General features: G+C 35.8%; 1 protein-coding gene across 1 annotated transcript in view; it reads right to left on the reverse strand.

The window, feature by feature from the left end:
* Positions 1-24,735, reverse strand: part of LOC101897615 (glypican-4) — a 177,882-nt gene extending 153,147 nt beyond the window's left edge. Inside the window, exon 1 of the mRNA XM_005178730.4 lies at positions 22,633-24,735. Coding sequence (XP_005178787.2) covers positions 22,633-23,026 — 394 coding nt within the window. The 5' untranslated portion in view covers positions 23,027-24,735. The remainder of the gene's footprint in view (positions 1-22,632) is intronic.
* Positions 24,736-27,413: the final 2,678 nt, after the last annotated feature.

The following is a 27,413-nucleotide window of genomic DNA, read 5'->3' on the forward strand; positions in this document are numbered from 1 at the left end:
GACAGATAGCTGAGTGTGCTGCAATGGCATGGCATGTAGGGGGATTGTAAAAGATATTGATTGATTAAATTCCAATAAAATATATTTAATAAATTTACAATAAACTCGTGCGAATCAAATTAATTTATGGTGGAATTTGGATTTTATTTAGAAAACATTAATGAATCAGTAAGGAAAAGCCAAAGGCCGGCCGGGGCCGACTATATGGTACCCTACACCACTCTGCATAATCAGTAGAGTTCCTCTAACAAAAGAATTTATTTGAAGTAGATCATACCACCTACCAACATTTGGCTTTAGAGCAGTATAAATTAGTTTCAGAGGGAACGAATATATGGAAGGCATCGACTTTTCCAATTCTGAATATATATCGGAGCCGAGTTCCAACAAATGGAAACGTACGTCCCGAAATTCACTCCATTTTGGGCTGATCTTATCCATTATTTGCACAATAAACCTAAAATCGGATTAATGATATATATGGGAGCTATATCCAAACCTTAGTCGATCTCGATGAAATTCGGCAAAGGTATTTTTAAGCTCTATAAGATATCTGGTACCAAATTGACTTAGAGTGTATATTACAAATGTGAGGGACTTAAAGATCAAATCGGAAGAAACTTAGAGCTATATCTGAACCGATTTTCGGTCGGATGTGCACAAATTCAGGTCATTTGGACTGATATTGGCTATTTGCAGCAGAATTAACCCGAAATCGGTTGAACATATATATGGGAGCTATATTCAAATCTGAACCGATCTTGATACAATTTGGCAGATTCTTATAGGGTGCATGTTATGAATTTGAGGACTTGAACACAAAATCGGATCAAACAAATATATGGGAGCTATAGCTGTAACTGAACCAAATTTTATGTACTTCCTTCTACCCTGAATGCAATCGGATGTACCAAAATTCAGGTCAATTGGGCTGATATTTGTCATTTGGTGAACAATAGACCCGAAATCGGTTGAAGATATGTATGGGAGCTATATCTAAATTTGAACCGATTCTCACCAATTTTAATAGGTTTCCTACTGGGGCCAAATAAATATTCTTTGGCAAATTTCCTCTCAATGCGATAATAAATGCGACCTGCATTTTGTTGAAAAAATACATGGACAGACGGACGGACAGACGGACATGCATAAATCGATTCAGAAAGTGATTCTATGAAGATCCTCAAAAGTAACTATGGGTCTATAGGGTACAAAAATTAGCGGTGCTTCGATCTCAGATCAGTAGGTAGAGACTATTTAAGTAGTGGAATGTAAGGAGAAATTTACACAAAATATTTTAAACAAATCCTCATTCTCTTGTAAAATCATATACATGAGGTTTTGGTTACGGCTCGTAAATATACCCGATGCGGTGGTGACGGTGTCGGTGTATGAATTGTATAACGATATTCATAAAAGACTACTCTTCTGAGACCCTACAACTCTAACTGCCTCATTATTTTAGTACAGTGAGTAGAAAAGACCACAGAAAGCCAGATCTGGCAAATAGATCCGCATCATCAGTAATGTATTATTTTAGCTAAAAACTCGCCTGTCATCAAAATTACGTTGGGCGCCATTAGGAACAAATTTTAATTTGATGCCAAATATTGATTGAATAATTAAACGTTTTTACTAACGAAGATTTTTTTGTTGGGCGCCATATAGAATTTTTCACTCAAAATATTTCAGTTGATTATATTTTCTTTTCAACATTGAAATTCAAATCCCTGTTAACTTCTTCACATCGAACAAGCACAATTTCTAAAAGTAGTTTCTATAGTAGTTTCACTCTTTGAGAGATATCTGGAAATTCCGGTCAAATTCCATCCAGAACTTTTAATATACCTGGTTTTATTTAATTCGCATTTTCCCCAGTAATACTTAAGCCGTTCAAACTAAAATATGGCTTTGAATCAGGATTGTCTTAAATACATCGAAAAAGTTAGGCGCTAATTGCAAAACATACTTAAATTGCATTGAACTTGAAAAATTGTTCTCAAATTAAGTGCTATAAATCTCCTCAACAATTAAAAAAATAACAAGAACTATACCCTCCACAATTTTGAAGGAACTTGAAAATTAAAAGAAATCCGTAGGAAAATACATCTCCAAATGTTCCATCATAAGTAATTTTTTGTTATAGGGTGTAGTACCCATTACGAACTTCAATTACGAAATGTCAAAAAATTCCGGCCAATAATACCGCTTAAATCGTCAAAATATCGAATATAGGGAGGTATCGTTATGTGGAGGCTATACGAAAACAATGACCTGCATAAGCGATTTTTCGTTATAGGCTGTAGTACCCATTACGAATTTTGAATACAGCATTTGAAACATTTTTGGTAAAAAATGTCGCTAAAATCATTAAAAAACCGAATATATGCTATATGAAGGCTATAGGAAGACGTGGACAGACGCACCATTACGAACTTCAAAAACGAAATTTGAAACAATCCCGGAGAATAATATCGCTAAAATTATCAAGACACCGAATATCGGGAGATATCGTTATATGGGGGCTATACGAAGTCGTGTCCTGCGTTCGCGATTCATAGGCTGTAGTACCTATTACGAAATTTGAAATAGTTCCGGAAAAAATATCGCTAAAATCATCAAAATACGGAATATTGGGAAGTACCGGGCTATATGAAAACGTGGACCTACATGGCCCATTTACCAACATAACCTGCCTACTGGCAAAACACATATGTGTGTATACCGAATATTGGGAGGTTTCGTTATATGGGGGCTATATGAAAACGTGGCCCATTTACGAACATAATCTGCATACTGGCAAAATACATATGTGTGTAAAAAGGTAGCCTTCTATCTCAATCCGTTCGAAAGATAACGTGATTACAACATACAGACAGACACACAGACAGAATTTTACGCTGATCAAGAATATATATTCTTTGTTGGGTCTGACATGAGGAGTTACAAACGGAGTGACAAAGTTAATATAACCTCCATAGAATGGTGGAGGGTATAAAAGCCGAAATTACATTTAATTTAGGAAAACTGTAAACTGAAAAGGAATCTAAATCTTTGTCCAACTTCGTCAACGTAGAAGCTTTAGAGGTCTCTTCGAAATATGGGATTTTCTGGAAACCCCATAGCATTTTACTTCTCGATCGCATACAAGTCATCACTCTAAATTCTCATCATTGTGTACATTTCCACAAAATCACTCACCTCATCAATAAAGCTCCCTATGAACACCTCCAGACATATCTAAACATTATCTAATCCAATGTCAGAAAAGAACACCTTACAAAAATCAAGACATACCAAATGTGCCAACGTAATCTGTTAGACGACACAAGCACACACTCAGGCTCCTAACAACTCGACTTGTCATAATTTCCATACGGCATAATCTGCATTCCTTTCCACCCAAATAACCAAAAACGAAAAAATACGCTCCACAAATATGTTTCGCCTTGTTCTACATCATGTCGCCAACAATAAACCAGTAAATCTTCTCCTTCTTCTTCCAAGTGCCTACAGATATTTTCTTTATTTAAATCAACATTTAACTCCTTTTCTTCAGCGTTCCTTTTTTATAATTTATGTACATCAACATTGTTCGATTGCCTGGTTCGTCGGTCGATTACGTCGCATAAAATTGATCGTTTTCAATATTTATGAGGCAATCTGATTAAACCATTCATCCGTACTCTTCAAGCAAAATCTTAAGTATGGATCTGGATCTTTATTAAATATCTGGCAACTGTAACAGGCATGCCGTGCAGCCAGCAAGCCAGCCAGCCAACACAGCCAATAAAGATAGGAAGCCTACATTATCCGGCCTATCTAACTGGCTGGTTATGAAATAAATTCCTCTCTCTTCTTCCTACCGCTCCCACTCTCTGCCCCTGCGATCCAACATAAAAACGAGTTGTGGTACTTGGCGGCCAGCCGCTAAGTTATACTGAAATAAACGATTTCAATGACACCATGATTAATATCAACAGCAAACATAAATCCTGGCAACAAATGCCGAGGGCATTCGTACTGAAAATAAGGCAAAGTGCGACGTTAGCAACAGCTATCCTGGCCACTAGAATATGGATAATAAAGAATATTTCTGCGAAAAGCAGACAACAGAAATTCGCCAAAATACAACAGCAGGACAAACCAGAAACCAAGTATGTAGGTCCACAAAATAAATGCAGTTCAAGTGGAAACCATAGAATCGGGACACTGCAACTGAGAGAGGGGAAAAACGATGGCCACAAGAAGCAAAGGCCGCGTTAAGCGACATGCAAAAGCAAATATAAATCCTAAACACGCAGATAAGCACTAAACCCACCAGCACAATTCAATAACTTAGCGTAGAACAACCGAGCAAGCAACTGAATCAGCAGCGGCAGAAGCAGACAATTCTTCCAGCACTTGATCTCAGGTTTAGTTTTAATGATAGTTTAAATCCAGACGGCGCATAGTTGTCATGCCTTATGCTGGCACTTTGTCGTTTGTTGCTTTATGTGCTTGTGCTTGCTTTGTTCCCGGAGGAGTGGAAGTAAATGTGATAGGCTGATCCCAAAAAAAAAACCAAGCAGTAATATGTGTGGTAGCTAGCTGCTAATGACAATGATGAAGGCGCAAATACCATGGAGAATGGGCGCAGACAAAAATTAAAATGGAACAGGAGAATTATAAAACAAAAGGTGAGAAAAAAAAATCATACAATAAGTTGCATGGAGAATTCTCAGCCTGAGAGGGAAGGCTAGACATCAATTTGGGGACTATGTATGACATGTAAGGATAATCCTTAACCAAAGGGGAATTCAAAATTTGTATGGTGTGGATGCAGTTCTCTATTCTTCCAGAAATTGGCATAAAGGATATCCAAACTTTGCACTACAGATCGTCAATATATGCTATAGTTCTAGTTGTAACCCATGAAAGATGAGCTCGGGGTAAAGCCATTGAAGTTCCAAAAAGTGCAAGAACTTACACCGCAACAGAAAGAAAATAGACTCAAAAGAGATAAAGAGTTGTCTCACTTGGCCGAAAGTGGTGAACTGTCGAATTTGGTTTTTATCCGATGAGAAAACATTCGTTGTCCAGCAGTTTGTAAACAAACAAAATGATCGTGTTTACTTGCCAAAGAGATCAGCTGAAATGTGCATCTTCGATTGGCCACCAGAACTCAAGCGCCGGCCATGGTGATGGTGTGGGCCGCTATAAAAGTCGATGGTCGCTCTCCGCTCGTATTAATCGACCGTGGCATCAGAATAAATGCCAAATATTATAGCGAAAATATTCTGGAGGATGTATTAAAGCCTTGGGCACGCAAACATTTTGGCCGCAGACCTAGGACATTCCAACAGGATTTAGCACCATCGCACTCAGCACGCGCCACCCAAGAATGGTTACAAAATGAGGTTCCTCGCTTCATTTCCAGCGCACAATGTCCACCAAAATCTCCGGATACCAATCCGTTGGACTATTGTGTCTGGAGTATTTTTGAAAGCAAGGTTGGCACTAAAAAATACCAAAGTGTTGATCACCGCAAGCAAGTGCTTCGCAGGGAATTGATCAAAATAACGCAGAGCAACATTCGGGCAGCGTGTGACGGTTTCATTGGCCGTTTAAAGGCCATAATTCGTGCCAAAGGTGACCAATTCGAACAAATCTAAACTTATTCTAAAATTTGATGATATTTCTGACATTTTTTTGCTTTCATTCAATAAAATTTTAAAAAAATGTAAAAATTAAAAAAAAATCTGACGCTGTATGTCTTTAATCCGATTTCAGGTTTATTGTGCAAATAATGACTAATATCAGCCCAAATGGAGAGAATTTCAGGACGTACGTTTCCATTTTGGTGGAACTCGGCTCCGATATATATTTCTATAGCAATGCCATTTGGTATAAAAGATAAAAATAGCTCCGTCAAATTTGGTGAAAGTCGATTCAGAATTGGAAAAGCCTCCCATATATTAATTGCCAAATTACAACTGCTCTGAAGCCAAAGGTTGATGATATGATCTACCTCAAGTAAATTCTTTTGTTACGGGAGGTCTACTAAGCAAGCATAGTCTGCCCCGCCGGACTTTTGATTTTTATATATTTTCAAATAAAATAGAAACGATCTGAGTAAATATACCTAAATCATCAAGAATCTGTATTGGTAGACAGACTACTTATGAATTTTTCCTGATTTAAAATTAGCAAACAATCGTAAAAAGGTACCCACCCTAAAAAGAATTAATCCATTATCTTTGACAGGGCAAAAGAGACTTCGTGTCAATAGCAAATGCTATGCAAAGTTATCTTTTTCTCAAATTACATCACGACATATTGGCTAAATATAACTTCTTTGTCAAAATCAGATTCAGATTTTAATTGGCTGTTAGTGGAATTGCGAAAAAGCGCTCATTTACGGTCACTGACCCACACATACAAGTTTGTGCAAAGCATAGATTCCAATAGATGATTCGCATGCGAATAATTAATTTAAATATCGAGACATTTTTAGTCAGACCGTTTTCGGGTTGGTTTTGGAAGCGAACGAGCGTTGAGAAAAAATAAATTGAAATTAGTCATGCTTCAGAGAAGTTTTATTGAAATATTAAAAAAAATAACACTAGAAATTAATACTTTCTAGGCTAAAATGGAGACAGAACATTAAAGCCTTTTAGCCCTTAATCAAATTTATGGCCGAAGATGTTAAGGAGAACCCACTTCAATATTGAACTACAGAATATAACAGTCAAATCTTGTCAATCAAGGTATTTCTATCGTTAGTTTGGGCAGTTAACAATCAAATCCTTGGCAACCCCTAAAATAAAAAAATTGTTACAGCATTTTACACATTGGGCGCCACACAACAATTTTATACTTCAAGGATTGTCCTAAATCTTCTTAAATATGAAATTTGAAACAATTTCGCGGATAAATGGACTAGGATTATCAAAATACCGATTATAGGAAAACGTGGACCTAATTTTTCAATATCCCGGCGCTGGAGATTGAACCCATTATGAACTACAAATACCATTTTTTAGAATTGTAAAACAACACTGTGCCATTCATATTTAGTACCATAACCATAACTCTTCTAAGAGATATAACTATGGGTATTTAAACTCGGTGCACAAACGTACTAAACGCTTATTGTGAACTTCTCTCATAAGCAAAACTAAACACGTTGGCGCATGCATAACATTAAATTGAGAACCTTTTGGAGGGGAGGCAGAAAAAGGGATACACAACCCATTCAAGCAAACATCCATCCAACACCACCACTTCAATTTACGGCCGCATCGTAATGTCTGAAAATGATTTGTTGTGAAACGATTGCGCGTAGTCGCCCAAAACAAAAACCCAGTTCAACTTCTCAGCTACGTTCAACACATTGCCAACAACGAAAGGTATTTAAACTAAACTTCTGCCTACCATACCAAGAACGATGAAGAAGACAGGCCATGAGATATTTTTACTAACTTATTCTTGGCAAGCTCACAGCAACAACAAGAAGAACAGAATCAACTCAACCATTCAGCTTAAACAGTCATTGATCGTGGTCGTTTTATGGTGGAAAAGTAGTATGACAACATTTTTTCTCTTATCCGTTGGCTAAAGGAATTTCTTCTTCTTTTGGGACTTTGCAATGGCAGAAGTTTTAGCAAACTGCGCTGCCCCATATGACTGTAAGAGTTATTTTAGAATGATGTATTTGTGTGTGTAAGAACTTGCTTTACGACTGGATAAACACAACAGAGTACAAATGAAATTTAGATCTCTTATATTTTTCCCAAGGGTTCCCTTTAAAAAAAAAATGTTGTGAGTCAGAGCTGTAAAAATGTATTTAATCTCAAATTAAATTCGGAACAAGTTTTTGCAATGTTGGGCCCCAAAAATTTATATTAATTTTGAAATCTGGCAACTAGAATAGCTTAAGTATTTTTTAGCTCACACCAGTTTGGGCGCTAACATGCGTTTTAAATATATTAGTGATCTATGTCTTTTTGGACCCGAAACAATGAGTTGAATTATGCAAATTTCTGAGGAGCATCAGATTTATCCATTGGGCGCCACAATACCTATTTGTTTCTCCCGTTTCATTTCTTGGACCCAACAATTAATTTTTCATTAAAGGTGCACTATTTGGTATAGATGGCATACAACGGTACCTCCCGATTTTATGATTTTTGTAGGCACCAGAAACATATTCCAACTAAGTTTGTTCTAATTTGAGGTTATAGTTTCTTAGAAATCAGCCATATGTGAAGAACATTATTAATGTAGATATACTTTTTGGTGTAGCCCTCATATTGCGGTCCCCCCCTGATATTCGATACTTCGAAAGTTTTAGGTACATTTTTCGATTTTAGGGTTCTTCTAAGCTTCTGATCAAATTTTAGAAGAATTGACCTAGAATCAACTACCAGCTATCTTTAACATCAGTAGGTCAAAAATAATGACAATTACATACCCCTTTGCCTTGGGTGAAAGTTTCAAAATAAGAACATAATTTGTTGATTATTTTCGAATAGTTTGTTTCTAACCTCCACCATAGTACGGAGGGTATATTCAGTGTGTCCTTACTTATAAATATATATATATATATATATATATATATATATATATATATATATATATATATATATATATATATATATATATATATATATATATATATATATATATATATTATATTTATACGTAAGGACACACTGAATATACCCTCCGTACTATGGTGGAGGTTAGCATAAAATGCTATGTCGATTTAACGATGACCATCCATATGTCTGTCTGTTCGTCCGTATGTCCATCTGTGGAAATCACTCTAGCTTACGAACGAATTGAATTAGGTTGATAAATCTTACTTAAATGTGTGCTTCGTTTATAGGATTTTTGGTATTGAAAATAGGCTGTATAGGTCCACGTTTAGTTATAGCCCCGATATAACTGTACCTCCATATATTCGGTGTTTTGGTGATTTTAGCGACACTGTTCACTGGAAAATTTTTTTTAAATTTTGTAATGATACTTCGTAGTGGGTACTACAATCTGTGATGGAAAATTGACTATACAGGTCGAGATCTTCATATAGCCCCCATATAGCGGTACCTCCCTTTATCCGATATTTTGATGATTTTAGTAACATTATTTACCGGATTTTTTTTTTAAATTTCACATTTTGAAGTGCCTAATAGGTGCTACAATCTATGACAGAAAATTGCATATACAGGTCCACGTTCTCGTAAAGCCCCCATATTTCGGTACCTCCCTATATTCCGTATTTTGATAATTTTAGCGACATTACTAACCGGATTTATTTCAAATTTCATATTTGTAGTTCCTAAAAGGTACGACAGCCTGTTGCAGAAAATTGTCTATGCAGGTCCAGGTATTCGTATAGACCTCATATATCGGTATTTTTATGATTTTAGCGACATTATTTACCGGATCTGTTTCAAACTTCGTGTTTCAAGTTTCTAATGGATACTACAGCCTATGACAGAAAATTGCATATGAAGGTTCATGTCTTTATATAGCCCCCGGCATTTTACTGATTTCAGCAACACCATTCACCGGAATTGTTTAAAATTTCATATTTGAAATTCGCAATGGGTACTACAGCCTATAAAAGAAAATTGTCTACGCAGGTCTAGGTCTTCGTATAGCCCCTAAATATCGGTACTTGTTTCTAGACTGAATTCGGTCGGTTGTGTCAAAATTCAGGTTATTTGGACTGATATTGACCATTTGGTGCACAATTAATACGAAATCGGTTGAGAATATATATAGAAGCTATATATAAATTTTGACGGATTATCTCTAATTTCAATAGAGTTCGTCCTTGAGCCAAACAAATATTGCTTGGAAAATTTCATCTCAATGTTGCATTTTGAGGGACTGACATGCATAAATCGACTCAGAAAGTGATTCTATGAAGATTCTCAAAAGTAACTAAGGGTCTATCTCCTTCGGTATTTGATGATTTTAGCTACATTATTATACCGAATTGTTTTAAATTTCATATGCACTTCGAAATTGGTACTACAGCCTGTTACAGAAAATTGCCTAAGCGGGTCCACGTTTTCAAAGTAACGGAAACTCCCTATATTCGATATTTTTAATATTTTAACAAAATTTTTAACGGATTCTATTTCTTATTTAACTTTTTTTCTACCATTCCAAATTTGTTAGAAATGGTTGAGGGTATTCAAAGTTCAAATGGGCATTTTTCTTAAATCCCGATCGCTGAGAACTTGTTCTCTTTCCCAACTATTGCATCACGCAAAAATCCATCCAAAAAAAATCAACAAAAATTCGAAATAAATAACCCATGCGAATGTATAAAACAAACTCACACACATTTAATTATGTAGTTTAGATTTTCAAGTTTATTTGTGAGGAATTTTGAAGACGGTTCTTATTTTTGCCTTTTTCACACTACTTTTTGCTCTCCGGTTGTTGCTGTTTCTGCTGCAGCGGATCATGCCAGTGGCATGGCTGTTGTGGCAACATGTTTCCTTTTGTGAGTTGTGGATGTTTCCCAGGCTGGCAGACACAGACCGACATTGAATCAAATGATTCATAGCATTGGTGTTTCAGTTTTATTCAGAGCTTATGTGCGATCCCCTGATAATGTTGGTGATAATGTCTTTGTGTTGATCTTGCTAAAGTATCATGATCACGGTGGCTATGGCAATGGTGGTAATAGCAATGGCGATGACGATGGCCAGTATCTCGTTCATTATGAGCGTCCTGGCGGGGAATCTTGTTTTACTTAACATGGATACTTGACCCACACACACACGCGCGCTTTTTGATACTCCCAGCCTACATAAATATTTGAGAAAATCTTCTCTTTCGTTAAAAAAAGTGGAATGCTTTGGATTAATTTTCAAGAGTATGCAGATTAGTTTGGCAACTGCTTGCAGCTAAAGTGTTGGAAACTATAAAAACTCGAATTTTAAGTTAATTGAGCAATAAACGAAAAATTAATGGTATTTAAGTTACAAATGATAAAATATCGAATTAAAACCTGAACTGGGATAGAAGGACTGCAGCAGGGCAGCTTCGTACTACACTTGTTACCAAGGCGTATTTTGACAACAACAAACACACTCTGAGTCCTCTTTTGCTCTTTTTTCTTCTCAAAAAAAAAGAACAACAAAAACACCTCAGCTGCATGTGGTTTAGGGTTAACCATTGATGTCTGCGTGTGTGTGTGAAAACACACATCTCACTTTTTGCTCTTTGGAATGTTTGGAAGTGCAAAAGCAGGTGCCCGGTCTCTAGCACGACAGCATTAAACCTTGGGAGACTGCCACAAAAGTTAAGCGGATATATTTAAGGCTAATTAATTAACATTTTTACGCATTTATTGAAAGGTTTCCAATTACAACGATATCTTTGCAACCAACAAAAAGAGCAACACAAACAAGAACCGAAAACCAACTCCTGTCTTCTTCCAATAACCACAAATTTAGTTATAAATTTCAAGAATTTTTAGTAGAGTTCGTAAATTGGGAATTTTGTGTGTTCTTGAACTTGATAGAGACGATGTGACACATCAGGCTTTCTGTTTAGGGTAACTATTTTAATGGCAAGATAAGATTTCCATTTGTGAAAGGTATTTAGCAGTGTTGTATACTTAAGAGCTTAAAAGGCGATATGAAGATTGTAGACTTCTGTAAATGTTGATACTAAGGATTAGCAGATTAAAGATTAGGCAAATGAAAACAGATTACATTTAAGGAATTTAAATGTTTGAATTAAGTACAAGATTTATGAAAAAAATTAATTTTCGGAAGGCATATCGTAAGGAATACAGGGTGAGATGAAAAAAACTGCAACCAATTTCAGACTGCTTTCATTTCTAAGCCACTCGTCCGACAGCTATTAAAATTATTGCAAACGCAGCTCATTATATTGCTTGCAAGCGTACAAAAGCATTTTGGTAAGAATTTTCCAGAAAAAAAGTTATTCGTGATGGAATTCAAGCGTGATAGTGTGATTTCTTTAGATTTGGCTGGAAAGCCACAAGTGGCTATCGTTAGAGCACTCCAGTATTTAAATGTGAATAAATCTTTTGTGTCTCGCACCATCGCTTGTTGCCGTGATACTGGTAGCGTAGCCGAATTCAAGGATGTGGACGGTAAAAAACAGCAACATCAGCAGAAATGGTTCGAAAAGTGAGGAAGCGACTTAATCGAAACCCGTCGCGTCGCAGTGGCCGAAAAATGGCTCGTGAGCTGAACATATAGCAATATTCCATTCGGCAAATATTGAAAAATGAGCTCGGGGTAAAGCCATTGAAATTTCAAAAAAGTGCAAGAACTTACACCGCAACAAAAAGAAAATAGATTGAAAATAGCTAAAGAGTTGCTCCGCTGGTCGAAAGTGGTGAACTGTCGAATTCGGTTCTCTCCGATGAGAAAACATTCGTTGTCCAGCAGTTTGTAAACAAACAAAATGATCGTGTTTACTTGCCAAAGAGGTGAGCTGGAAATGTGCACCTTCGGTTGACCACCAGAACTCATGCGCCGTCCATTGTGATGGTGTGGGTCGCTCTCCGCTCGTATTAATCGACCGTTGCATCAGAATAAATGCTGAATATTAACGCGAAAATATTCTGGAGGGTGTATTAAAGCCTTGGGCATGCAAACATTTTGGCCGCAGACTGGACATTCCAAGAGGACTTAGCACCATCGCACTCAGCACCCGCCACCCAAGAATGGTTACAAAATTAGGTTCCTCGCTTCATTTCCAGCGCACAATGGCCACCAAAATGTCCGGACACCACTCTGTTCGACTATAGTGTCTGGAGAATTTTGGCACTAAAAAAGCGCTTCACCGGGAACGGTCCAAAATACCGCAGAGCAACATTCGGGCAGAGTGTGATGGTTTCATCGGCCGTTTGAAGGCCATAATTCGTGCCAAAGGTGACCAATTAGAACAAATCTAAACTTCTTTTAAAATTTGATGCTATTTCCGACATTTTTTGCTTTCATTCAAAAAAATTTAAAAAAATGCAAATATTATGGTTTTATAAGTTTATTATATCTCACCCTGTATATCTAGGTCCGATTTTGTTTTTAGCCCAAATGCGATAGAATTTGGCACTTAAGACCGAATTGAGTCTAGAAGATAGTATGTCCAATTTGGTGAAGCTATAACTATAGCTCCAATATATATTGTTCATCCTATTGTACTCCGTAACAACGATATTCAGGGAAATATATCAAATACAGCTCAAAAATACATTCGACAAATTTTATTGAAATCGGTTCCAATTTGGACATAGCTCTCATATATATCTTTTTTTAAGTTTAAATAATGGAAGTCTGTTTTCCAAATACAAAAAGGCAGAGGGAAGTACGAATTTAACACTTATGCGATATGATAAATCCATCCACTTTCTCTAACCAGACTTGAAGAACAAATGCGAATCTTTCCACTAAGAAACACATAATTTCAACCTAGTATAGGCAGCATTCTCGCCCAAGGGAGTAATCCAATGTAAAATTGCCAACCAATTTTTAATGCAATCTAACTAATATTATTATGTTCATCTGCTACTTGAGATTTTTAAAACAATGCCTATCTCAATATTTTCGCATTGAAATTCCATTTGTAATACATACATCAGTATGCAGCCATCTAAACAAACAATTAACTTCAATTAATACATATTTCATGTTAAAACTGTCTAACGTATCTCTAACAATATATATGTGTGTGGATATTCGGAAAAAATATATTAGCGTCAACACAAAAGTTCTAATCTTTTGTTAATTTAATTATCATTGATGTGTTAACATAAATTTAAGTGATTGTCAATAAACACTGGACTGCACTGGACTGAACACCACTCAACTCGGGCCGGCTTGATGTTGTGAGCCAGCCCGACAATCACCGTTCAATGGTCGGTCATGTAAGCCAACAAGCAGTCAAATAACCGTCCAACCAATCAACCGGCCAACCATCATGAAATACGTGATTACGCTAGTGTTGTTGGTGTTGCTGTTTGTGTTGTTCTTTCTATTCATGGAGTCTCGAGTCGTCATCAGCGCCACTGAGTGTAGTTTAATTAACATATGAAAAGTTTAATGCCGATCGATTTGTTGATTCAACGAATATTTATTAGTTGTGTTCAAAGCCAACCCCAGCCAAGCCAATAAAGTAAGGCAAAGCGTAAAAAATGTAGCGGAGCTACATACAACGCACAAATGAAAGAAAATAATTAATTAATGTGTGTTCTGTTTGTCCTAATGGATGAGATTAATTGCCGCCATGGCTGCAAATTGTAACTGTGCGATTAATCGTTTAATCACAGCACATCTCAAGTAACCAATGGGGAAATTGGTGCAGATTTTTTTACATTTTTCCATGGGAGAGAGTGTTTTTCCATTGGCATATTTAAATATCTGCTTTCGAAACATATTTTTGAGAGCTTACCTTACGAAATACAGATGTTTTTAGTTTACTTAACGTAATTCCAATGTTTGATAGTTGGAGACAAGGTTGGGGGTATAAAAATATTTGAGCTGCTAATAAAAAGAAAAAATGTGTGTTGCAACTGAGACATTGTAAGCTGTGAGACACATGTGTTTCTCGAGACTAATAATGAGCAGCTGACATTTGGACTCAATGAGAAAGAGCCAATTTAATGTTCATTAAGAATTGGTTTGACAAAGAATATAACCAGGTTAAAATTTCCAAATCGTTCGTAGTAGTACATTATCGTTTTTCGACTATTTACGATTATGGATAAATTTGGGTGAATAGTCTGAACTCCAACAATATATTGGATGTGAGAACATCATTGAACAATTTAAAGTCGGAATCGAGCCATGAATTTCTTATCTCTCGAAAAAGAGAGAGAAAGAGTTTGCTCTAGTGGTAACTGCAACTGCGATGTCTGTCTGTTGTAATGACGCTATCTTTCGAACGAATTGAGATAGAGAAAGGCTAAAATTTTACACACATGTGTATTGTGTTAGTAGGCAGGATAAGTCCGTAAATGGGACATGTCGGTCCATGTTTTCGTATAGCCCCTATATAAGAGTACCTTTCTTTATTCAGTATTTTGATGATTTTAGCCACATTTTTCGCCAGAATTGTTTCGTATTTAAAGATCTTAATGGTGGAGGTCATTAAAAGCTTAGCTGCATTCAAACTTATTATATCCTTAGTCATATGTCTAGAGAGGGTATATATCATTTGATACGGTCAAACGTGCTTCATGGACATGGGCAATATCGTTCCACTACTTCTGGTACCTCCCCACAAAAGGTAGAAATTTTCAACAAAAATATTTTATTGCAAATAAAGAGAAAGGATAATCAGATTTGCTCTAACTAGCCTAATATTTCCATCAGTATTAGGTCAGATTCGAAAATGTACAATATCGGTCCATTCCTTCTGGTACCGCCTCCACAAAGGGTCAAAATCTTGAATAATTGTAACTCTTATAAAATAATAATTATAATAATTATAATAAATAATTGTAACTCTTATAAATTGTAAGTGTCCGATTGTCTTCAAATTACATTCACCACAATATTTTCATTAACCCAAGGTCTGGGGCGAAAATAAGATATCGGTCCACTCCTTCTGGTACCTCCCCCACAAAGGATCAAAATTTTGAATGTTCATGAAGCTCATAAAACACGAAATATCATCCGATTCCATTCAGACTTGACACATCACAATACTTCCATCAACATAAGATCTTTTATAAAAAATGGTAGAGATCGGACCAGTGTGAAGATGGTATATATCGGTCCATTCCTTCTGGTACCTCCCACACAAAGGGTTAAAGTTTTGAATAACCAAAACGATTATAAAGTACGAAATTAGCATCCGAGTTTCTTCATATTTCACTCATCCCATTATTTCCACTCGCATAAGATCTGCTGGTGAGATGGGATATATCGGACCAATCCTTTTGGTACCTCCTCCACAAAGGGTCAAAACATGAAGCTCATAAAACGCAAAACTACATCCGATTCCATTCAGACTTGGAACATCTCAATATTTCTATCAACACAAGATCTGTTATAAAAATGATAAAGACCGGAATATTTTCTCTGGTTCCCCACATAGGGTTCAAGATTTAGAAAAGAAAAGCGAAATAAGCATCTAACTCTCTTCAAATTTTATATATACAAACATTTTTGCTGACAAAAGATCTCTTGTGAAGATGATATATATCTGAGAGCCCCATCTATTACCTTGGTCACAATTTTCGATAATTATCATAACTTGCGAAACAAGTCAGCGATTCCTTACAACTTGCTATATCGAAATATTTCTCTCAACTAGAAACTTGAGATAAATATGGAAGTTATGATTTCGCATAGAATTGAATACAAATGTTTGATTGTCTTGTAATGTTGAACATACCAATATTTTTATATGTATTGGATGAAGTATGAAAATGAAATGTTCGGCCGACAATATCTGGTGCCTCACGCATATTTTAATATTTTCTAAAAATTATCACAATATTTATGTCATATTTATGCGAAACGGACAATATTGGCCCATTCCTTCGGAACCTACTCCATAGAGGGTTAACAATTTGAATAATCATAGCAGAAATCAAAATGTATTTAAACAATCGAACATTGACTGAGGGGATAAATCTGTCGGCTAAACCAACTGATACTTTTTAACTTGTTTTAATAACAGTTGCTCTTATTGCTTAATTATATGCTTGCAACTGTAACAATTTATATCTAGCCATTTCCACATGTATCTCCAAAACCTAATGTTTAATATATCATTGATAATCTTAGTTAAATAAATATATAAATCACAATAGAGAACTGAATTAATACTTTTATTGTTCAACAAAATCCTCGTAATATTAGGCACAACAACAAATAAAAAACAAGTAAGCAAAGGCTATAGTCGTGCGGGGCCGACCATGTGATACCCTACAACACTACAATATGTTAGAAGCCCCCTTATGTCCAAATCCATTTTGGAATCTCCAAAAGCAAGAGGCCCCTCTGTATCTCCAAATTTAGACTCTTCTATACGATCTTCTTGTCTACTTTATTTGGCTATATCCGTCAACGAAATCAGCAAAAAAAGGCCAGAAGTTCGCATTTTGTGTATTTCGGCTATCGCCTGTAAGTAATGTTGGCATTTTTCAGACAAAAGTAGTGGTCCATTCTACCCGCTGTCCTAAACTGTAACTTCATGCGAGAATTCGTGTCCTTTGGTTTCTGTTTATTACCTTTATAACGGCTGCAAAATCGGGAACATTTTTAGTTGTTGGTCCATTTCAACCCCTAAATATATTGCAGACATCTTTGACATCTTTGACAATAGGCCTAGCCCTTCTGAGCCTAACCCTACCCTTTTCGTGAGGATCGGACGATAATTGCAATCTGTATATAATATCCCAAACCTGTGTTGTAAGGTGGAAAAATATTACAAAATGTACAACTTAATATTATAAGTCAAATTGAAAAAATCGCATGCGATAAAAAATATGTAAAAATAAAAAAATGTCACAAAATACTAAAAAATCTATATTAAGATCATTTTTGGCTAATTTTTATGCGATTTTTTTAGATTTTATACTTTTATGTCAAGAGGGCATTCTGAATTGACAAAATTTGTCAAAATCGGTCCAGCCATTCTTGAGATATAAGCATTCCATCTAACATTCCTTTCCTTTGTATATACACATTGTATATATTTCGCTATATATATCCGATATATTTACTATCGGCATCTACGTAACGGTCAGAATTGACTTGTTCGTCTATTTATGATTTCACCGGGACTAAAAATATTCGCGGTATAATGGAAATTTGACTTTTATTTAACACAAATGTTATAGTCTTTTTCACCCACTAAATATTACCCGATGACCATCAAAATCGGAAGGCTTCTGCCCAGCCCGAAGCTTTAGCCCCATGCTAATTTCCACGTCGATTGGTCCATAATTGCGACCTGTAGAGCAACTGCAAAATCAGGATTTTTTTCAGTTTTTGGTCCATTTCGACCCCCAAATATTGTGCGATCATCTCCAAAAGAAATAGGGTTCTATTCTGACCTTATCCCCACCTCCATTCTAAATTTCGTGAAGATCGGGCCATAATTGCGACCTGTAGAGTGATTACAAATTAACATGGACAGACGGACAGACGGACAGACGGACGGACGGACATACATAGCTAGATCGACTCATCTCGGCGAGATAGGAAGATCCGTATATACTTTCCTATGTGGGAAATCAATATTTCGAGGTGTTACATAATTTTTGGCCCAATCAAACTTATAATACCCCCAACACAAAGTGTTGTAGGGTATAATAAAGGAAATTCCCAAAAAATAAAATTGACATTAGCCTGGAAAGGGTAACTGAAAATGGCAAGTTAAATGGCTAGTTGAACAGCATGACGTCCGTCACACCATAATATTGCTGGAGTTGGACGGAGGGTCTTTGCCAGACAAAGCGACCATTACAAATAATTAAATAATAAAGAAAGGAACATGCAATTCGTTTTAAGATCGGCAATAAAATAAATACTGATGAGCAAAAACAGAAACAGCAAAAAAACGAAGCGAAGCGAAAAAAAGAACAAGGGGCAGGCCAAAATAAAACAAACGCTATTAGTGAGGTTAAACAAATGGAAGTGTTAACTGACAGATGTAAACAGACAGAACAGAACAAACAGATGGATAAACTGACTGACTGACAGACGGACGAACGGACAGACAATTTGCAAGTCTTGGCAAATTGTAAGTGTGTGTTTTGTTGTTGTTGTATATGATAGGCGAAGCCTGCCGCTGGTCTGGCATAAGTCGATGGCTGTTGCTGCTCAAGTTTTATAGCAGATATCCAGCAAAAAGGACAGAGAGACAGTCAGTCAGACAACAGATATACAGCCGCCAGCCAAGCACAGTCATCATTAAATAGCTCAGCATTTGTTTGGGTGTTATGCACTTGTGTTTATTTAGCAAATTGTTTGGCCGTTCCATACATCCAATCTTCATCCATCTATCTCTCCGAACATTGTTAGTTTAACTGTTTCTTCATTTGTTTGTCTGCCCGGTATTGCCTGCCTTTATGTTGCCATAAATTTTGCCAAGATTATTGTAAATTGTTCTTGTGAACAGAAAGCAAGCAGCAACAACAACAGCAGCAAAAAAATATAAAGAATTTAATTAAAGTGTCAATTTAATCCGTTCTCGTTCAACAGCAACAAAAACATTCTTTTCCCCTTTTTCGGTTGGGCTCCAGCGATTTGTTGGCTAATTTATAATGAAGCTGATGTCGAGTGAGTGACATTATGCCAATTTTCTTTTTGATTGCGACAAAGACAAGGAATTATAATTAAGTTATTAACCATTAAAGAAGAGCCTGAAACATTTATTGAATCATTTAATAACTCATTTAAATTATCCTTAACAAAATATTTTTTTATTTCCATACTTGGAAATCTGGCGTGGGGGGAATACAGTCATAAAGATAATTAAAGTGAAATGCATTGAACCACGGACAGTGTTAAAGTTACTTGTGGTTATAATAATAAATTATTCATAATTTAATATTATTTAAAGTTATTGTACTAACAGAAAATCTTAAGATGAGGAACATTTCACCCCTCCAAACGTAATCGCTCAAACTCATTGTTTCGATTGTTCCTTGGAATTAATACCTATTAGATTTCCAATATGTATTGGGTGTGTTTGTGTTCTACCTGGTATCGCCAGTTTCTTGGAATAGCTAGTTTTAGGGAATATTAAGCAATTGCTGTGTAAACTCTGTGACCAGGTAAGAAATCAATTCTATTTACGCAACCAATTCTAGGCCCAAAAGTCAACTGGGTGCAGGTAGTCCTAATGTTTTCTTCAAATATTGAAGTAAGTGATAAATGCATTCAAAAGAATATTTCAAAACTACTCCGCTCATGACAGACCACTCCAATTTTTGTGAAATTTCTGTTATTTGGAGCAATTAGATGGGTGATACATTTAATTAGAAATTATGAATTTAAATTTACTAAGAAATTTGATGTAACTAAAATCTTAAGAAATTAAAAAATATGTTTGAAAGGATAGGATCGAAAATAAAGACAAAAATGTCACCACGAAGTTCAAAAAAGGATTCATTGGACGCTCACTCTTTGTCAGCTATCTTTCGTTTTCAAAGCATTGTTAAAAATGTTAATTAGCGAATCTAAAATAATATTGAAAAATGAAAAATTAACCAGAGTTTTTCAATATTGTGGTGTCCGTATGACTGGCCGTCTGTGGAAATCAGAAGAAATGAATTAGGATGATAACCTTTTACTCAGATTTTGGTACTGAGAATGGGCCATATAGGTCTATATTTTGGTATAGCCCTCATATTACTGTACTAGAAGACTTAGGGTGGTTAATCTACAATTTTAAAACAAATTTGCTGTAAATTGATTGTTTGTGTTCCCAGGATGTCGGAATTATCCCAACAGAGAATTGTTCATATGGGTCCAAGTTTTGGCATAGTCCCCATATATCAGTACATTGCCATATTCGATATTTATCTGATATTAGCCTAATTTTTCAAAGGAATTATTATAATGTTAGTATTTGGTGTCCACATTTTCTTAGAGGCCCCATATAACTGTTCCTAGCAATATTCGTTATCTTGATAATTCATGTCACATTTTCGACAGAATTATTTCTAATTTGGTATTTGATTCGAGATTGGTACCACTTTTATGGCAGAAAATTATCTACATAGGTCAACATCTTCGTTTATCACCATATTAGATATTTTGCCGAATTTATCCAAAATTTCCTACAGGATTATATCAAAATTTCTATTTGGAGTTCACCATTTGTGGAAAATAATATGCCAAAGAGGTCCACGTTGTCACATAGCCCCCATTAACTGTGCCAACCGAGAGTCCGTATTTTCAAATGGTGGAGGCTATCAAAAAATTCGCCTGGCCGAACTTTAATTTTTGTTTTTATACCACACACTACATAATGGTAAGGGTATTATGTCTTTGTGAATTTGTTTGAAACATGGAGAAGGAAGAGAGATAGACTCAAAGTTCCTTTTAATGGTCTGCATAAAATCACAAATCTGAGTCGATTTATGCATGTCTGTCTGTCCGTCTTTCTGTCCATGTATTATTGTAAACAAAGAGCATTCATTACCCGATCGAGATGATATTTTGCACAAATAGTTTATTTGGCCCAAGGACGAAACCTATTGAAATTGGTTAGAATCTGTTCGAATTTAGATATATCTCCCACATATATCTTGAACCGATTTCGGATTAATTGTGCACTAAATGGCCAATCGCAGTTCAAATGACCTGAATTTCGGGACATTCGATCGAATTCAGTCAAGCAGCAAGTACATCAAATCGGTTTATATATAGCTATAGCTCCCATATATATGTTTTATTCGATTTGGTAATTAAGTTCCTCACATTCGTAATGTGCATCCCACAAGAATGATATTTAGTACCAGATATCACATACAGCCTAGAAATACCTCTGCCAAATTGTATAAAATTAGGTTCATATTTGGATATAGCCGATTTCGGGTTAATTGTGCACCAAATTACCAATATCAGCCCAAATGACTTGAATTTTGGCACATCCGATAGGATTCAGTCTAGAAGCAAATACTTTAAATTTGGTGAAAATCGGTTCTGATATAGCTGTAGCTGCAATATATATGTTTCATTCGATTTGGGGGTTTAAGACCCTCACATGCGTAATATGCACTCCACAAGAATGATATTAGGAACAAGATAACTTATTTAGCTGAAAAATGCCTCAGTCAAATTTTATCAAGATCGGATCAGATTAGGATATAGCTCCAATATATATGTATCAGACATAAGGTTTATTGTGCACCAAATGGCTAATATCAGCCCAAATGGACTGAATTTTGGCATTTCCGAGTGAATTCATCCTTACAACAACTGCTTCTAATGTTGGTGAAAATCGGTTTAGATATAGCCATAGCTCCCATATATATGTTTCATCCGATTTGGTGTTAAATTCCCTCACATGCGTTATATGCACTCCACAACAATGATATTTGATACCGGGCATCAGATACTGCTCGGAAATACCTCTGCCAAATTTTATCGATATCGGTAAGCATAGAAGTCGACTTTCCGATTTTCCCATAAGAACAATTTTATTTCGACTGCATTTCGATTAACTGGACCTGGAGTTACATATCATACAAGAACATTACATTTCTAAGTATTTTTATTGATCCAGCAACCCATAGTTTTCACAATACTAAGTTTTTGCAATTGATCCATGGTAACACTTGGATCATCAGCAATAACAATAATTATTTTAAAAGATTTGGTTGAGACCCACATCTGTCTGATATGAAATGAAATTCTGTCTTGGTTCCTCTCAAACAGGAAAATATTATGTAATACCTCAAGATGACTAAGATTATTTTACCCTCCGAATTGAAAAAAGATTGGGCTTTCGCAGTTATTCAAAATATTACTCAGAAGCGGGACTACATTTTATACTGCTTTCCTTGATTGACCCATAATTGTAATTAATAAATAGCTTCTAAATTGTAATTTAAGTTTTTGAATCCTTTCTCTTTCCTCCGAAATATTTCAAATTAATTTAAACAAAAATTGCACTCACCATTACTAGGTTTTTGTGGAATTTCAGCTGGATCGATGCCACGACTCTGGAATATTGGTGATACAACCGTACAGTTCGGACTAAATTGTTCCAATATTGAAGATCCACCCGGTGATGCTAGAGCAGCGGCAATGGGAGGAGGAGGTGCAGCGGCATGTTGGCCCAATGTAAATTGGACATTGGCCAGTAGGCAACTTATAACGAGTATTGTTATAAACAAAGGACGGTAAAGATTTGTTCCAAAATAAAGGCAGTTTAGAGGTGACGATGATGAGGATAATTTTTCTTTTGCTGTTTTAGCAAACGGTTGGTTGCGATCTTCAAAGGAACTCATTTTGTTGTTGTTGTTGTTGTTGCAAGAATTAATGGAAATGTTGAATGTTCTATAAAACATTGTTGTTTTTCTTCTTTTTTCCGAAAGAAATTTTAAAAATATTTTCTTGATTAAAAAAACAAATAGTTTTTCTTTTGGCAGTTGTAAATTTTATTCACTCTGTTTGTTATTTTCGTGGGGCTATTCTCTTGAGAGGGAGAGCCAATGATGCCAAAGATGAAGCTCTTCCTCTTCCAGTTATTTTTATGTGAGAAGTGCTAAGTGCCAATCAAACCAAAAGCTCAATTTTGCATTTCCATTTGTTGTTGTTCTCTCAAATATTGCGGTTGTTGTTGTTGCTGATTTTTGGAGTCTCTTTGGTTGCCTGGCTGGGCCGTTGTGCTCTTGACTCCTTTGTTATGTTGTGTGATGTTTTTGTTGTTGCTGTAATTTTTATTGCCCTTTTATAGAAGAACTCTTGCCTTGCCAATATTTGCCGATGTGCTGTTGTTGTTGTTGCTGCTGCTATGCATGAGGTTAATGATGTTTTGTTTTTGTTACCAAAGTCTGAAGTTACTATGGTTGTTGTTCCTGCTGCTGCTGCTGCTGCTATTCTCGTTTATGTTTTGCCGGCAAAATGTGGTTAACTAACAAGTGTTGCAAAATAAACTAAAAAAACACGATGATGACGAAGAACACTGCGATGAAAACAAATCACACAAACATGGGTAGGTAAGCATAAAGCGAAAAGAACAACGGTGGCGGCGGCACAAAACTAAATCACTAAGTTCGAAAGCATTGAAGGTTGGTTGTACCGAAAACGGCGGGAGGAGGTGGTGGATTTGATATTGTTTGTTGTTATATTCCTTGCGGGTTGAATGGTCGTCCTGGTCGCCGACGTCGATTGATATTAGAATCAGACAAACTTTAATCGTTAAAAGGGCTGTTGCAGACAACACCGTCAGGGGATGGAAGTACGTAGTTGGCTGGTCGGTTTGTAGAAGGGTAGGAAAGGCACTCTTCTAAGCGAGGTCAAATCAAAGCAAACGCAAGTAATTGAGATACAAACACAACAATAACGCTTTTTTTGTTAGACCGGCAAATTTTTATTTTTTGTTTTCTTTCTTTTCTTCGCCCTTTTGTTGGAACACCGGTAGATACCAAGTTGCTGTTATTTTTGTTTTTTTTTTTCACAATTGTTTTGATAACAACAAAATGTAATGACTCCGCTGTTTTGCTTTTTTGTTATTTTTTTTTTTATTACACCTATTAGTACTTGACTGTCATCACTTTATATTCGCCACTTAGTTTGTTAATCTCTTTGTTTGATACTTTTTATCACTTTATTTCACTTTTTTTGTTTTATCTAATTTGAAAAAAGTTCCTTTTTGCAGCTTCTTCTTTTGTTGCTTGCTGTTGTTGTACTTAGCACTTGTTAGGCGGTTTTATTTGATCACATATCGTATTTCATTTCAATGCAATTTTTTTTTTAATTTCTTTCAATAACTCATCTTCATCAATCCACAACAACAAACACCAAGCATGTATGATATTGTTTATTTTTTAATGGAAATATAAATTAATCTTTCTTGCTTTTATAATAAATAAATCATAAATTCTTTAATATCCAACTGATGCTATTGTTTTCTTCTTCAATACGCCGGAAGGAAAATCCAAATCCGTAACGAGGTACGAGACGCCAAAATACCCGAAAACAATTTGAACGAAACGAACCATACACCGTACCACGACCACACTGTTGTGTTGTTTCTGTTTATCTGGCTCGGTTGAGGTTGTCTCTAGGGATAACTAGTTCGACTTTCAACCGAACCGATTAACCAGAATACAAAGACAATATTTAGGTAGGCCGAAATCGAGTAATCGATAAGTTTAGGATGTCTTTTGTGTGATCGGTTCGACCAGACACATAAATTGGGTAGTCACAACAGAAACATTTGTACAAATATTTGTTGTGTGTATTCGTTATTGAGTTAAGGTGTGGGTACAGCCATGACATAATTACAGAAGGTAGAACAAAGCTACCCCCTAAATACAATTTTTTTCTTTTGGTGCCCTTATTCTGCCAAAACGAATACACATTTTGTGTATGTGTGTGTATTGTTTTGAATTAAAATACAGTAATTTGAAATTATTTCAAATTTGGTTGTAAACTAAATGCAAATTTTCTAAGTAAATGGGTAATAAATCGTACAATTTAGTGATAAAACTGTATTGACCTACTATTTTAGATTCAATCTTGTAGAATAACCCGGAAATTTCATTCTTGTTTCCCCAATATACGAGTTTTATAAAAAAAATAAAAATAAACAAAGCCAACAGTTGCACATTTAAATTCTATTTGACACCATAAGACTCCAGTACAGAGTTGCATATTTCTAGTTCCTTTGAAGTTGAGCAACCTTCTTTATTGGGCCATGGTTATAAGCATGGTACAATTAAGGCAAGGCAGGCTAACTTTGAAAAAATTGCAAGTACAGAGGTCTATCTGTTTGGCTTGTAATATCAGAAATACTATCAAAACAATCAAAAAACCAAACAATCGCGAAAACTGAATGTCTAAATTTCTTTTCAAAATCATGTTCTATGTATCTCCAAAGGTTTATTTCGCTACAAAAATTGTAGATTTTGTCGATGCATACGTTGCAATAAACATTTTGAAAATACCCGAAAAGGGTTAGAAGGAATCAAAAATGCTATTTTCATGTCGATATATTCATGTTTTTAATATAATGTACTCTACAGATTCATAAAGGTTATGGAAGTACATTCTTGTTGTTCTGGATATAAGTATTTAAAATTGTGACCCTTTGTGGGTGAGGTACCAGAAGGGGTTGGCAGATATATATCTTCTGCAAAACAGATCTTGTTTTAGAAAAATATTTGGATGTGTGAAATTTGAAGAGGGCTGGATGCTTTCTTGAACCCTATGTGAAGGAGGTAAGCAATGGTCAGATCTCTACCATTTTTTATACCCTCAGCCATATGGCTACAGAGGGTATATATCATTTGATACGGTCAAAACGTGCCTAGTCGAAATAATGGTTTTAGACCCTAGGTCTCTTTGAACCAAATCCGTTTCAGAACATTTGGAGTCGATCTACCGATGTCCGTCCGTCCGTCTGTCTGTCTGGCTGCCTGGTGCGCACGATAGCTATCGAAGGGAGTATCCGATTTGATTAAAACTTGGTACTTCGTAATATTTTTTTGTCAAACTTAGATCGAGTTCGGAGATGAGCAATATCGGCCCACTCCTTCTGGTAACTCCCACACAAAATGTCAAGATGTTCAAAGAAAATAATTTATTGCACAGAAAGAGAAAGGATAATTCGATTTTGCTCCAACTTTGCAAATCTTAAGATTTGCATCAGTGCCTGTTCAGGTGTGAAAATGGACAATATCGGTCCACTCCATCAGGGGCCTCCCCACAAAGGGTCAAAATTTTTAATAATTACAACTCTTATAAAATGTGATGTAAGAGTCCGATTGTCTTCAAATTTCACATATCCCAATATTTTTATTAACACAAGGTCTGGTGTTAAGAGGCAATACATCGGTCCACTTCTTTTGGTACCTCCCCCACAAAAGGTCAACATTTTCAAAGAAATATATATAAAAAATATTTTTTGCACAGAAAGAGAAACCATTAGCCGATTTTGCTCTAACTTTGCAAATCCTAATATTTGCGTCAGTGCTAGGTCGGGTGCGAAAATGGACGGTATCGGTCCACTCAATCAAGTACCTCCCCCACAAAGGGTCAACATTTTGAATAATTATAACTCTTAATAATGTGATGTAAGGATCCGAACGTCTTCAAATTTCACATAATTCAATATTTTTATAAACCCAAGATCTGTCGGTATTTATGATTTTGATTTTGCCCAATATTTCGCTCAATATTTTTTATTTGTATCAGATGAAGTATTCAAGTGGAATATTTCGGTAGACTCTATCTTGTAAATCACGCACATTTTAACACTTTCTAAAAATTATTGCATATCTCATATAAAGTGAAGGAGTGGGTCGATATAATCCATACCGGGAACGTCGGAATATTTATATCATATTTTTGGGTCCGATACGAAATGTACAATATTGGCCCATTCCTTCGGAACCTGCTCCATAGAGGGTCAAACGTTTGAATAATTGTAACACTAGTCAAATTATATTTTAATAATCGAACACAGGCTGAGGGTATATATCTGTCGGCAATACCGACTGATACTTTTTAACTTGTTATAAAATTTTTTATGAAAATGTGGAGATCTGCCAAGTCTGAATGGAATCGGATGTTAATCTCGTGTTTTTTGAGCTTCATGCACATCTTCACACTAGACCTTGGGTTAATAAACAGTTTGTGGTGTGTATAATTTGAAGACAATCGGACACTGACATCACATTTTATAAGAGTTATAATTATAAAAATGTTTACCCTTTGTGGGGTAGGTAC

The sequence above is a fragment of the Musca domestica genome, unplaced genomic scaffold, assembly GCF_030504385.1.
Source record: "Musca domestica strain aabys unplaced genomic scaffold, Musca_domestica.polishedcontigs.V.1.1 6, whole genome shotgun sequence".
Classification (NCBI taxonomy): Eukaryota; Metazoa; Arthropoda; class Insecta; order Diptera; family Muscidae; genus Musca; species Musca domestica.